At 41.9% G+C, this 14,914-nt stretch overlaps 3 protein-coding genes across 3 annotated transcripts in view; 1 reads left to right on the forward strand and 2 right to left on the reverse strand.

The window, feature by feature from the left end:
- Positions 1-83: 83 nt before the first annotated feature.
- Positions 84-761, forward strand: LOC128726025 (uncharacterized). The gene is made up of 3 exons (XM_053819808.1): positions 84-164; positions 219-362; positions 429-761. Exons 1-3 carry the CDS (start codon positions 84-86, stop codon positions 759-761), a joined length of 558 nt encoding a protein of 185 aa, XP_053675783.1.
- A 356-nt stretch (positions 762-1,117) lies between these two features.
- Positions 1,118-1,710, reverse strand: LOC128726035 (uncharacterized). The gene is made up of 2 exons (XM_053819819.1): positions 1,507-1,710; positions 1,118-1,438 (listed from the first exon to the last, which is right to left on the reverse strand). The coding sequence occupies exons 1-2, from the start codon at positions 1,708-1,710 to the stop codon at positions 1,118-1,120; spliced, it is 525 nt and encodes a 174-aa protein (XP_053675794.1).
- A 3,115-nt stretch (positions 1,711-4,825) lies between these two features.
- LOC128720623 (centrosomal protein of 135 kDa) overlaps positions 4,826-14,914 on the reverse strand; it is a 30,470-nt gene continuing 20,381 nt past the window's right edge. Inside the window, exons 7-10 of the mRNA XM_053814302.1 lie at positions 7,025-7,150; positions 6,511-6,664; positions 6,137-6,243; positions 4,826-5,515 (exon numbers count right to left, since the gene is read on the reverse strand). Of these exons, the coding sequence (XP_053670277.1) occupies positions 4,858-5,515; positions 6,137-6,243; positions 6,511-6,664; positions 7,025-7,150 (1,045 nt within the window). The 3' untranslated portion in view covers positions 4,826-4,857. The remainder of the gene's footprint in view (positions 5,516-6,136; positions 6,244-6,510; positions 6,665-7,024; positions 7,151-14,914) is intronic.

Below are 14,914 nucleotides of genomic sequence, written 5' to 3' on the forward strand. Positions count from 1 at the left end.
AAAAACTGTAAGAAGCAATGTTGTCGATTTTCAGTATTTGTAACTGAATTCAACTAGTCGAAAGGTTGTACCAGTTGGCTGATATGTACGGTTTGCCTTTACTGCTTGGCTTCTGCCTTTGTACCATTCTCTTGCCCACGAACACAACGGCAGTATCACTGAAGGTAAGCCTGTCAGCCGGACTTGTGTTATTACTCTCACCGATCACATTATTACAGCTAATACCGATCATAACGAAGGCAACCGTTCAAGGCCACGATAATTATGCGCGAACAAATGTAACCATTCTTCGTTATGGCTCGATACAAAACTACACCATAGATCTTGCCATAGAGGTTCTCACCAAGCTCGACAACCTGAAGGTAAGCCCGAATGGACGTAAATCCTGACGGTTGGGGTTTGCTTAGTTACGGTACCCATCTTAACAGATGAACATCGGCTACTTCATTCGAATGCGCAACTCGGAGAACTGGATCTACAACAAAACGTTCAACTTTTGCGCCTTTCTGAGCAGGCCCAGCATCGATCGATTCGGTTCAATGGTGTATTACGAGATGAGACGTCACGGGAAAATACCGCCCAAATGCCCGTTGTTCCCGGAGTTTCTTTTATTCAAAAACTTAACGTTTAATCAATTGAAGATTCCCTCGTTTTTGCCAGAGACTAGCTTCGGGCTTAAGGTGAGCTGTTACCTAGCACAAACCAATGAGTTCGTCTTCCAATCCAACTGGTACGGCAGGCTGCGGAAAATAATGATGTAAAAACTCACACAAGTTGAGCTATTATTCCCGAGTATGAACTTGAATGATAGCAAATAAAGCTTCAAGTTTGTGTTGTACTATTTTGTGATTTTTGTACGTGAAAAACAATTATAATTTATGAATTAACTATGTTTTACACTCGATACTGTGGATGGGTGAAGAATTCGATCGTTCAACACAATGATCATCGTGGTCACGCTATAGCACACAAACGTCGGTTTATTAATGCATTCACACAACTATTATAAAGAAATTTGAGCGAACAATTAATACATTAATACACGCGGGGACGATATGCGTTATTATTATCGAATGATGCAGATAGCGCAGAACAATTCGAACGCCATCCCCCCGTACTACGTAGCCGTCACAAACCAGCGGTTCATTTTGATTTCCTTACCACGATGGTACACACCGACCTCGATGAGAAACTCGCCCGACGGTACTACACTCATCATCAAATGGCGATCATCAATTTCAAAGTTTCGCACCTCGTAGTGACCCTTCGGGATCGGGCAGCGTGTGGTTAGATTCGAATGTTTCACCAACTCCGAGGCAATGTACCGATCCAGCAGGTTCCGTGATCGGCGTAAATCCTTCCCGCACAGTTGCTGCCTGCCGGTATACATCATCTGGTGGTACTTCCCTGCAACACGCTTACACAGCCGCACGTCGTACTGAAACCGCAGTGCATCGATTACCAACCGGTGGCCATCCGTTACGCGATGCACGTAATCGTACTCACCTCAACGTTCTTGTCGAGCTCCTGCTTCAGATCCAGGTCGAAATCGATCGCGGTCGTTTGGTCGAGCCGTCGGACGCGCATATCAACATCCAGGTATTTCGGGTCCCAATCGTCGGTGTAGTTGGTAAAGCGTACGGACGCTTCGGACAGCCGCAAACCACAGATACCCCCGATAAACAACAACATCGAAAGCATTGCCACCATTTCGGTTCGATTGAGTAGTACAAGCGAAGTTCCACTAATATATAGCGTGGAAAAATCCGCACCTCATGCAACAAGAAACTCATTATGTGCAGGCACGGCTCGTTTAACAAATGAAACATCATCCGGCTGAATTATCAAGAATCTACTAATGCAACGATATACAATTGCACCATGTAGCTTATTCGAAAAAAAAAAACACTCGTTTGCTTGTTAGTCGTAAAACGGTACATTTACTTCAGCACATCAGACAACACACGTCCATAGTGATCATAATTAATTAACACGGAAAAAAAGGCACACGTTTTTGCTAATCCGTCCCAAATACACTTATTAAACAATTAGCTAATTGATGAGGGAACAGGACAGTCCCATCGTTAACTAAATCGAACACGAGCAGCATCTCCACTGCATGATCTCCTGGTAGTAACATTTCCTGGTGCGGTCTCTAAACCCTCACGATTACGATAGGTCGGTCCTTTGGAAGAATTTCTGTAAAAATTTCCAATTGCGGCAAAGATGCACGCCTAGCTATGTTTAAATTTTTTTAAGAATTTAATTAGCATAATTTATTTATAGCATTAACAATTTGATAGTTTTTTTTATTTTTAGCATAAATTTGAGAATGTTGTGGTTAAAATTCATTTAAAAATTATCATTATTATTAGATATGGCGGCTGTCACGTGCGCGGAAGACTCTATTCTGGACGTGTAACGTAATTGGCCTAATCGATTATCCCTCGCACTATGGAACAGTTTGCGATAAAAGGACACCATATTTATTTATCGTTTTAATTTTATTAGATTTTGTGTACCAAAGTTCTTCAATCTCAACAAAAATGTTAAAAACATCAAAAAAATGTATCATACACAAGTTTGTGCTTTGTTTTGCGTGCCAAATGAAACTTATACACGCAGCAAAATAATTTTAATTCGTTTATAATCTAATAATGAATGACCACCAGCATCCCATTGTGCGTTGAAAAAATCGATGACGATCGATGGTGGCGGATAATCACGCCCCCTAATGGGCGACGATATGGATTGATAACGCTAGAGCGAGCAAGCACTCATTTTGGCAAACGTGAGGAAGTGAGATCAGCGGTTACGTAATACCGGCCGACGGCTACCAGGCAAGTAGCAGCCTCTTCGATGCATGTTCTCCTGTTATAACTGGTTTTTGGATAGCAAATTTTGACGTCGAAATTCTTCCTCGAAATTTTTCATTTTGGGGCGCGGTGAACATCTCTGATTTCTCGAGTGAAAAAGTGCCGGATGGACGAAAGTGTATCACATTGCAGGGAGAGTTTTTTGAGGTTAAGAGTTGCTTTTTGTTTTTCCTCGTGTTTTTTTGGGTCCTAGTCGAAATTTGTTACTAGAAAAGAGTAGTAATGCAAGGACTGGTTGGGTTATTTTGAATTTTCTCTTTCTTTCGGTAAATCATCACCAAATCTATACACAGTTATTTTATTTGATAAAAATACAGTTTATTAAAAGAATGGCCGTATCAATTTTCAATTCACAAACCGATCATCACAATAGTCAAATAAATGCAATAGCATAATGCAACAAAATAAAATTGTAGTAAAACATACGCGCAAAATAAAACGTTCCTCCTCGTTATGGAGGTTTACGGCTTTTCTCCGGCAGCTTCAAGTGGAACCTCAAATGATAATTATGCGTACTTGTTGTGTGTTGAGCTGCAGCTCCTTCGTATCCTATTTGCAGCGGAACCGACTTATTTGCAACGTCATCGTTACATTGAAGATTTTCTATTAGAACGGTACAAAGAAACATTTCAATTGCAATCGCTTGGAGTTGAGACAATTCATCAACTGCTAGATGCTATAAATAGCCACGATTTTACCTTCACGAAGCGAGTTATTGTGCAAAATTTTCGCCCATGTTTCCACCACGGTCTTCGTGTTATGTTCAGCTGAAGTTACGACCGTGCTACAGCCGATGGTATCTAGTTGGGCACCGGTACTTGCCATCTTCGAAGGCTCATCAATTATCATTACCATGCCAGTCGCGTCCTTGTGCTGCTGTGGAAGAGCCGCTTCACCAACGGTCGTTTCGAAGGATGACGGTTCTATAGGATAAGTTTGCCAAACTGGCGTGCCTTCTTCTTTGCGAACTGCCCTGCACTGCCTTGCATCCTTCGGCACTAGACGTTCGCCAGCGGCTGTTTCATAGACAACGACCGTTGACCCTGGCACATCGATTTGTCCCTTAATGATACCGGGGGTACAATCTTCACCTACTCTTGCCGCTGCTCTTGACTACTCATGCCAGTTACAGCATTACCACCGGTGAAGAAGGAAAGCCGGAAAATAATGTTTTAGAGTGTATGTCGATGGTAATTAATGGAAAGCGATTAGCAGCAGCAAATGTGGCACATTGCTCTTTCCGTACTGAACGTTCCAATTTGCCAGTGATAAAAAATGTTATGTTTTTAAAGCTTGAAAACCTTTTACACCTTTCTAAGATTTTTCAATGCAATCGTCTCATTTAAAGCCCAGGCTTCAAAAGCAAACTCCATGAATATATGCTACACAACGTAACGCATTCCAGCTACTTACCTGATCAATGACATTATACGAGGAAGAAGTATATGCACCGGATGAAACAGAATTATCATCAAGCGAAGCAGATGAATTCGAAATATTATTGCTGTAACCTGACCGTGCGACTTGATCGGATGCTTTAGTTGAATTTTCAGATTCGGAACGAGTTCCAGCATGGCGTCGTTCATATTGGGTAATTTTCCAACCCACAGGGGCGACATTCTTCAACTCTGCAATGGGGGTTTTTGCATGAGTATCATGGTCTTTTGAAAAACAACACTCAAAACAGAGAATAACAATAAAAGTCAATAAAATGCTACAACATTACCGGACTTTTGTGTGCCTTTGTTACGGCGTCCGTGACGCTGCTTTTGTGGTTTGATAGAAGTTTCCGTTTTTTCAGCACGTGTTTTTCTAACCTTTTGTTCGAAATTAACAAGCCGCTCCTTCGAAAACGATTCTCTTACTTTATTAGCCGCTTCTAAATACTTTCTAATTCTTTCGGTACGCACGCATTCGAAAGTTCGTACATGTAAAACGGAATGTAAAAGCTTATCCTTACAAACTACCCTATGTGAGATCACTACATCGTTGAATACCTGTTGCCATCGTCGTCATCGTAGACATCATCATCGTCACGCTCGGTCGACTCACCGGCGTCGCGGGACTGAATTTGAGCGAACCGTTCATCCGTAATGCGTCGTCTTAACTCCTGCAGCTGCACGCTGTACTCGCTGGCCAACGCATTACTACGTCGTGCAGTCTCCTGCTCATCCGCTAAACGCCTCCTTAGCGAGTCCATATCTGTACGCAGCTTATCTGTCTCCTGCTGATGCTGTACCATCGCTATGCGCTGCTGCTCAACTTCCGCCCGACTGGCAGTGAGCAGTTCCTGCAGGCCACCGACGGCAGCACGATCACCTGTGCGAGCGAGAGTTAGCTCCTTTTGAAGCGTGTCCTTTTCTCGTGCGAGCTGTTCGCGGATACTCGAATGCTCATGCAGCTCAGCATTTAATTTGTCCTTCTGCAGGTCCAGCTTATTGCATAATTCCTTGGTAGCTTCTAAATCCAACGCAAGTGCACGATTTTCCTCCCGTAACGAATCCAGCTCCGATTGGGCACCGGCCAGGTTGGCTGAAAGCTCGCTTATCTGACGCTCACACTCCCGAATGTTTTGCTCACGTTCGTTTACCAGCACCTCCATTGTCGTAATGCGATCCTCTGCTTCTTGCAACAATTTCCTTTTAAAGGTATAAAAACGTAAAACAGGTTATACGATGATGGTCAATGGAAAACAGCGTAATGACATCTTAACAAATCTACAAACCACACCAATCTACACCGATTCCGACCTGCTAGCTAATCCAAGGCTACGCCAAAATTCTATTTATCTTCGATACATGCTACCACGATACCTACGACAACCAACACCACACAAACAAGTCCATCCCGTCGTTGGGCCCGATCATTCCAACGGAGGAAACAATGCAGCATTCAACAAAAAAACAAAACAGCCAATTTAACAAAGGATGAAAGTTAATTCAACACATTGTTTTCTTTCCGATATTACTTTATTATCATCGTCATTCTTATCATGTTGCCATTGTTAGTATTTTATTACTTGAATAAAAGTTATTTATTAACCAGATCCTTCTCATGATATATTCACAAAAATCAATAAAAGTTATAATATTGTAGTAATATATGTACCAAACAAATAACAGAGTATACTCTAACGAAAATATATTCTAAACTATTTGTACTTCATCGAATATTATCATAAAAATGTAGTAGTAGTGTTAACACTAGAGTACTTTTTTTTTCAAACCAATAAAATAACAAATTATATTCGTATCACTCACCTTGCCTCACTGGTTTCCGCTTCGAGGGTTTGATTGCTTGTCTCCAGCACGTTAACACCCTCAGACAGAGATTTATATCGCTCCAGCATCTCTTCTCTTTCACGTTCCTGGTGGTTATGAGGATGAGAAAAATTAGTTACCACTTTAAAACCTCAGTATCATTTTACTGTATAAAACCGTATTAAAAAGTAACAATTTTTATATTGGCTATTAGTTTCACTGCAACAGCCATTAATAGCCTAACTAGAAAAGAGTTTCCCAAGTTTTTATTTTAAAACTCCTTGAGTTTTTTTGTTCTTCTAGAGACAAGCTCAAGGCCAGTAAAAGTCTTACGTGCAATTTTCTTTCGCTCATGAAAAACAGAATTTAATTACCTTCGCAAACAGCAATTCTTCGGCGCGTTGCATTTCCTGAACGTATTCACGTAATTGCGTTTTCATCCGTTCTACCTCCTGCTGAGAATCCTTCAGATGCCGCTTCGTTAGCGTTAGCTCGGCTAAGGCGTCAGTTAACTCGTTCGACAGACGTCTGATTTGGCAAAGGCACCCCACACCAGTAGAATATGGAATCAAATGCGAGAGAGAAAACGGAGTTAGCAACGAATGCGGTACAATTTTCATTGTGCAACACAATAGTTTTAAGAAAGGATTGAGTAAAAAAAAGTTGCTTTCCACAATCCCATCACAGTAAGCCGACAAATAATCGTACGAATGTTGTACTAGAGACGGTGGCTTGTTGGTGGCGCCTTTTGGCAAGCAAAATTAGATAAAATTAAATTGATTTGAGCATTATTTGATTATGATATCGCCTTTAGCATGCAGCTTATGAAGATTTTCCTCATTTCGAATTTCCAGCAGTACAGACGTTAGCGAAAGCAAAGATACGAACCCATTCTCCGTCGATGCGTTGTCGTTTCTGCGCTTCAGTGCTGCCATCTGCTTTTTAAGCGTGTCGGTTTCGGTGGAAACGTTTCTCAACGTGCTTTCTTTGTGGATGTTGTCTGAGCTAATATTGCTGCGAAAAGTACAAACATACAACATATGTTAAAAACGATATAATTTCGTTGCTTTAAAACAAATCCAATCGAAGATTAAACTGCTTAAATCACAAAAACTATTTTAAAACATAACGTGTTAAAACACTAAGGATCTAATTTTTTGAAAAGGTAGACTTTCTAAACCGGAGAAGGTTGCATTTCATGCAAATTGAAATGAGATAAACATTACCTAACGATGATTAAAGTATTTTTTTAATTATACTCATCGGAAATTACATATCTAGAAATCCTAAAACATATCAAAGACTAACTCACAAAAAGGAAATCAAATTACATCCGCTGCTGTCGATAACCCAAAGTTTCCACATCGGATGTAACACTGGATTATCCCATGTCGAACGTTCTTCTCTACTTCCAATCATGCCTAAATCCGATTACATAAACTGCTAAAATCAAATGTACAATAAAAGGAAGGAAGAGATAGCTTTCGAAACGTTTAATGGCTTTTCTAAACGTTTCCCTATGACCGCTATCTTTGGTTAAACGCCTTGGGAAATTTCCCGCGGAACCTCTACTTTTGAAAAGCTCTCCACGTCACAGTCCAATATTGGAAAATATGGTCATATAGTATTACAATTCAATACTTCTTTTTAAGTCGTACACCGAGTTTCTCATGATCACACTAGGAATTATTTGAATCATTGCATCAACGAAACGCATTTTCCTCAGTCACAGAACGCAATTCCTCGCGCACGATGATCCACAGTGCTTTTACTCTCGATCGTGTCTGTTACTCCTTTGGGGATATTTTTCATGTTCAATCCTTGCCCAGAGAGCTTAAGTTTGTCCGTTTTTTTGTCTGTCTGTCAGTCTTGCAGACAGCAGTCTGGGCTTTAGCCTTCTTTGCACCGAGAATTTCTCATCAATTTCAATCTCAATGAAAACGGCTTCTTTCCAACAGCCTTGCTCTTGCTCACCTCGCGCCGCAATTCCGAACGAGCACATTCCTTTTCCATCACTCTGCGCCTCTCGCTCGGGCGGATGGTTCAACAGATACCAATCTTTTTTCCCACTCATCGGCCGTTCCTTTTCGTACCGTCTTTCACAATAAGCGGCTCGCGAAGCTGGGGTAACGTTGAGAGCTACCGACAATGACGTATACAGCGCCGATGACGGCGACAGTCGTTTGCAACGCTGGCCGCGAACTCAGTCTCAATCCGGCTTGCAACCGTTACGATCGTGCGTTCCATGGTGTCTTCAAAGTAAAAGATTTATTTTTGTTGATGTAGCCCATACTCAAGCCACCGTTTGAGTTTTACCCAAATGTGATCAAAGTGTCCAGCAGTATCGTAGGTGCATTCAAATACAAAGGATTCATCCCCAAAGAGCGTTGTGAAAAGCGAAGAAAACCCTGCCTAGGCGATCGTACAAGATCATGAGGTTATCCTTAAACAGGTTTTCAACACCTACTGGCGATCGGTAGGTGAGCCTTCGTCATCGTAGTGGTGACGATTCCTTCTCGACCATCCAAGGAATCAGCGTACCACTGTCTGTCGATCACCTTCTGCATGTAAATGCACGGAAGACCTTCGAAAAAAAGGTGTTTGTAGGCGCGCAAGTGTGTGTGTGTGTGTGTGTTTGTCTATAGTTTGTGTATGAATCGATCGACTACCTGTGGATCGAGCCTTGCTGTTTAAGGTCCCACACGTACGGTGAATAAGATTCCGTTCCATTCAACTTCTCACCCGTCAAACGGTGCAATACCTTTAGCAAACAAAATTGAAAAAGTGATCGTGTGTACGCCTGGTGCGCAAACTTGTACGAAACAGAACGATAAAGTGAACCAAGTGACAAGATTCAACACAAGTAGCAAACGTCTCACGGAAGATTCATGATCGTGTGATCATTCAATGTTCCGTCTTGTTCTGCAAGCAGGCATTGCAAAGATAGTTGAAGGAGAATCGAGCGAACGTGGATGTCAAATAATATAACACAGACTTCAGTATTTGAATTTTGAACCAATCACGAATTTCCAGTTGATTGGACAACGAAACAATAACACCAAATACGCAGCACGGTGGAGTCGGCAGGCTTGTTTTACATGTTTAATGTGTTATAATAAATACGTAAGTTTTTGTTAAGTTTCTTTTCCCATTCCCCCTATGCGCTATTGTCCTCAAGTTATCACTCTTTGCAAGAGCGTATTGAGGAGGTTCGTCGCTTGATCACCTGCTCAAGTCATTCGTTTCACACTGCCATTCTTTCTTCGTTCTCATGTTGGCCATACACCGTAGAACAATTCATTCAACAGCTAAGCTTCAAACGAAGCGTATCGTTACCGCACTGTTGACTGACCCGTTCAAATCCAACGGGTTTTCTAAAACTCCTTCGGAAATGAACCACAAACAGTCTAACGTGTGACGGTTCACAGAACCTGGGGATCACATCAAACAATCGCTTTGCCGCGGATGCGGTAAATAAACTCCATGTTTTGTTTCCTTTATGCCGTACGCTAGACACCTACCTCATGGTAAATACCGTTGACATCGTTGTAAGAATAACGACCCCACAATCGGCTCCATTTGTATCTTGGCAAGTTGTCATGGTAAATCGTTCCCATCCAAAGGTGGAGAATATTCTACACGCTGGCAGGGAGCCGGCCGGCATCGAACCCAGATGGAATTGATTAGCATTAATTAACACCTCACCATGCTAGTGCATTTATTTGTGCTTTCTTCCCCCTGGACAGCTCAGCTAGAACCTACGCTGGTAGGTCCATGCCTCCCGTACGAAGAAGAGTGACAAACCATTTGCCATTTCAACGAAAGAAAAACGAGGCATTTCTATAAATTGTTTCTTCGCTAGAAAAATGGCACTCGACCTTCTTTTGTGAGGTTTAAAATTGCTCTCATTACAATTACTTCGCCTGCAATGCGCATCGCTTATTGGCGATGAAAACAAAAGGCGGCTCACTTCGCTTTCCAAATCGAAACCTACATGAAATATCGAGCCTTCCAACCGAAAGTGCTGCAAGCATGCAACAAATCTCAACATAATTACTTTCATCTGTATCGGCCTGGTTTCGTGCCGGCAGCGATTAGTCCGCTTCGCCGTACGTTCTGCATGAATTGCACAAAAACGGTATGAGGTTTCTTTCTCATTGAACGAAACCGTATGCTTGCAACAGTTACGCTGCATTTTGCAAGGCCGTCGTTTTCACGCCGCATCTCTCCCTGGTCTTCATGAAGTTTGTACCATCGTTTAAGATGCTACCGCTCAACGCTCTTTCGGTATGTACATCATGTGATTTTTTTTGTTTTCATTGCAAATTCAATTTCATCTAGTGGTTAAGTAGAAGATGAAAAATATTTGAAACCTCTAGGTTGTAACCCCCATTAATACCGTCTCAATGACGTGCCGTTCGAATGGGAAAGTCTATGACTGCCATGTTCGGCTATGTCGAACATGCGAATGCGTTGCAAATGCTTAGCAAACTATCGCCTGCTAATGAGATTGCAGCAAACAAACAAACAAACGAACGAAACAAAATTGCATCTGGTGCAGTTTAACACGGGCAAGGCCGACTCTAAGTGCCAGTTCATTACGGTCCACGAATTGCAATGGTACGATGCAAAACGAATGAAATTTTTGTTTCGTTAAACCTCGATGTTTTCGCTAATGCTACGTTTAGTTTCATCTCGTTTTCATTTCGTACCAGAGTTAACGCATCAAAAAACGTGCCGAATGCAGGCGCATTTCTTACAATGCCAGCCACGGCATACATAGCCAACTGCATTATTTATATTGCTTTGACGTATGATATATAGTAATAATTTTATAAATTTTCTTTACAACATTTGCAAAATGCATCGTTCCACAAGCAACCTTCAATCGGTTCATTTCCTTTGTCGATGAGCTTGTCCCGTCATTGCCAGTAATTACGGAGACATCGCTCTCGAGATACGGTACAATAGTGGAATCGCATATTCAACGACACAAATGCGAGCCCCGCGGTAAAATTGCATAATGTGTATCAATTTTTTTCCACTTACTTCATATTCATACAACAAGAAACATTTTTGACCTACCAAGATAAACTTACTATCATATTTGCTCATGAAAATATATGCACGTAACCTTCAAACACTATTAGAGCCTCTATTAGTCTGATTTTATCAAAATTCAGCATATCTACCAAACAGAGCAAACAAACTCAACCTTCATACATGATGTCGATGCGGGTCGTAATTTAAATTTCGACCGTGATCGACAACTGCAAGGAAGCGCAGACGAAACTTGACCGTGGTAAACCACCCACACAGCGAAAAGGTGTTGCGTAAAAACATGCCCTTGTTCAAATCACGCACTAGACCGTGACAGCGCATTGTCACAAACGAACTTCACATCTAAAAAACAAACAACCAGATGCCGGTAATGTTTGTGTATTTGAGGAGACAAATTTATACCTTTCTTTTCATACATCACTTATATCACAATCTTGAGTATAGTAAAATTATCCTCAAGATAGTAAACATATCTTAAAAGGTTTGACCTGGTTCATGTTGAGTCTTAAGCGAGAGATATGAGATTTAAAAAAATCATTGCCATTGTCATTCATAAGGTCATTGAATAAAAGGCAACGTTCAACGCCCGAACAATGTCTGCAGTGTTGCCGTGATCACGTTCAAAGCTAATTAGTGACATTTTCCAGGGAGCTATCGTGTTCATCCTTTCTCTGCTGCATTGCATCACGCTATCTTTTACTTTAGTTGCACGCGTATCGGTCGAGGTACATAGCGCAACAAGCACTCGAAATAGTTTATGGTCTACCAATAAAAATATTTCTCAAGCCAATAGAAATGACCGATAACGAAGAAAGACATTCGTACAATTGGATTCGATTTAAGTCAGCTGGCTGACAGTATAATGTTGAAAACAACTATCCGTGTTGGAACTATACCTGCTATATGTTTGAACAACATTTTTTCTTAGCACATATTTTGCATCATATTCATGTATGATTTCATAATAATTGCACGCAACGCGCGCCTCGACAACAACACAAATTGTGTTGAAGCCAAAAATCAATTTCGGAAAAAGGCATGATGATGGTGCGACGGAACCAAGCGATCGTTTGGTTACCCACTCAGATTCACTCACTCATTTCCATTGGTCCCCATTCCGTTTATATGCCGGCAAAGCCTAGACTTCATAATATCCTCCAACGCCGGTTTAGATGGATCCAAGAGCTCCACATGGCCAACACGGCACTTCCACGACCGAGATGCAACCGCCGGCATCATCGGATTCGTATTTATGCAACGCGGCAGCAAAAAGGAACCGAACGGAAAGAGCAAACCACCTCCAAATGGGGTAACGAGATGGTGCAAACGAAACAAATGGCGAATGATCCACAACCGGAATATGCACACGCGAGAGTGAGAGTAATGGCGGCATTTCACCGTCGCACGAATCCAGCAATGTACCATCTATTTTGTAGAGCGAAAGGGGGTTCAGCAAAAATCATCTCAGATGAAACTTCCCAAATGTCGCCGCAAAAATAACATCCCAGACTTCTTTTCTTCTATGTGCATAAGAAATAGTCTTGCTTCAATCATCCCACCAGCATCATTTTCCTCTCTACGGTCCAAGATCGCGGCATGGATTCGTTTTCGACGGGAACCGGTTTTCGGTTACATTATTTGCCCTTTCCCGCACTTCTTCCTGGTCCACCTAAGCTGCCAGCCACCAATAGATTTCGTTTTTCACAGCTACCACACGGTATCAACAACAGAGAGCAAAGGAACATCGGCATAAGATACACCGAAATGCGATCGACAAAACGTTGAAGAGTACCGTTGCAACGGATTTTAGAAGCATCTCAGCATTTCTGGAAAAGTATTTGGAAAGCGCGTTCGTGCAACTAGAAAAAAAGACAGCTATAACATAGCCAAGCAAGTGTTGTAGAATTAGAATGTCTACCTCTGAATTAGAATGTGTAGAATTAGAATGTCAAAAATTTCATAATTAAGCATTTGTTGCTTAGTGTTTAGTAGTTTACGACGGTCAAACTACCTCACAACGGGAACCAAATATCAATGTAGCTCGTCAAAAACGAATGTCCGATAGACACCCAGTTTCCATTGGCGCGCCATAAATTGTTTCTTATCGAGGTCACCATTCAATTGTTGCACTTTCTTCAACACTGAAATAGTGCCACCACCAAAAGCAAGAACCCAAACAAGAACCGCATTTCCAGCGTATACACTGATTTTAGGCCGGCCGAAAACTTTTAGCATTCGGGTTCGTCGCTTGAAGAATCGGTCAACACAGGCATTGAAGTCTTTTGTTATTTTTTGTTTCTTTTCAATCAATACAGCCAGCGATCAAAGCGTGCACATGTTCGATTTGCTTTTATCGCGCAATGCTGTCTGTAGCGTTTCTCTTCCGCCCTCTGTTTGACATGCTCTCTTCGTCATCTCTTTTTAACCTCTTGGCCAGTGCCAGATTCACTACTTTTCTCTCCCGTGTTTGCGGTTACGTAATTGCAAAAACCCACAATATGTGTGCTGGGCCGATTGGAATATGCAACTGAAACGGAACGAAACGAGTTTCACGCCAGTCGCACTCTCAGGGGCTTTTCTTATAGTCACAGGAAAAGCTGCCATTTAACGACATTGGAACGGGCAATGCATACGATCGAAGCTTTCTTGCACCCGGCCTATTTGTCGTTACCGGTCCCATGCAGAAATGTTTTTCTTTAACCTAAGTGGGAAGTAAATTGTTGACACCTACTTCAATAAATATCAACGTGTAACTAAAAAATTAACTTTCATTATGTTACCGCTACCCGTTGCGTAGGTTCCTGTAAATATTTGCATTATTTTACTATCCTACGTTGCTACGTCCAACATTCAATTCAATAATCCATTCCACCTCCAATGGCGATACCGTTTTAAATAAAAACCGCAAAAAGATCAATATGACTTACACACTCCCTACGAGCGATACTAGCCCAGCTGGAATACAGTTCTATTGCAGTTTCTGTATAAATGCACACCTAACGATACCTGTTTTGCTTTTATGAGCCATGGAGAAGGAAACTAGGTAAGCAAGTGATGTAGGTGTGCAAAAGAAGTAGGGCTAACCCGAATGGATTATCATTGAATACCCGGCATAAACCATCAAAGACTCGAGGAAAAAACCAGAGATTAAATAATCATTTAGCCGTATCGCCGTAATAAACAGGAAATCAAATATACCACAACTGTATTTTTCCCACTGTTTCCGTTCCGTTTTGCTCAACCGACAAACCCTCGGGCATGCCAGGTATTGTACCACTGCTCAAATTGACCTCCAGTTGGTCGATCAGTGAGAAACAAAAACAAGCGGTAAATGCCAAAGCACATACAACGCTAGAAGAAACGACATATTAAAATAAAAGGAAGAACATGAGCCAAATGAATCATCTGACTTCCTCTCGGCTAACGAAACACAACCGCAGCAGTGTCTAAAGAATGGTTTCTTCCGGCGGATAGACGTTTACAGTCATGGACAGTGCAGCCTTCGCAACAGCTCATTTTCTCTCCGGCACTTCCTATCCCGCATGCACGCCTCGCTTCAGATAGGGGCGCGTATTGCAAAACGAAACGGATCGCAAAAACACGACAAACGGATGAACGAACGACTTCCCATCACTCACTCGCGTGACATGCCCATTGCCATCCATTGTCTCTAGTAGACACTGCACCATACCAGACGGCATCGACGACCCACTCCTT

The sequence above is a fragment of the Anopheles nili genome, chromosome 2, assembly GCF_943737925.1.
Source record: "Anopheles nili chromosome 2, idAnoNiliSN_F5_01, whole genome shotgun sequence".
NCBI classification, from domain to species: Eukaryota; Metazoa; Arthropoda; class Insecta; order Diptera; family Culicidae; genus Anopheles; species Anopheles nili.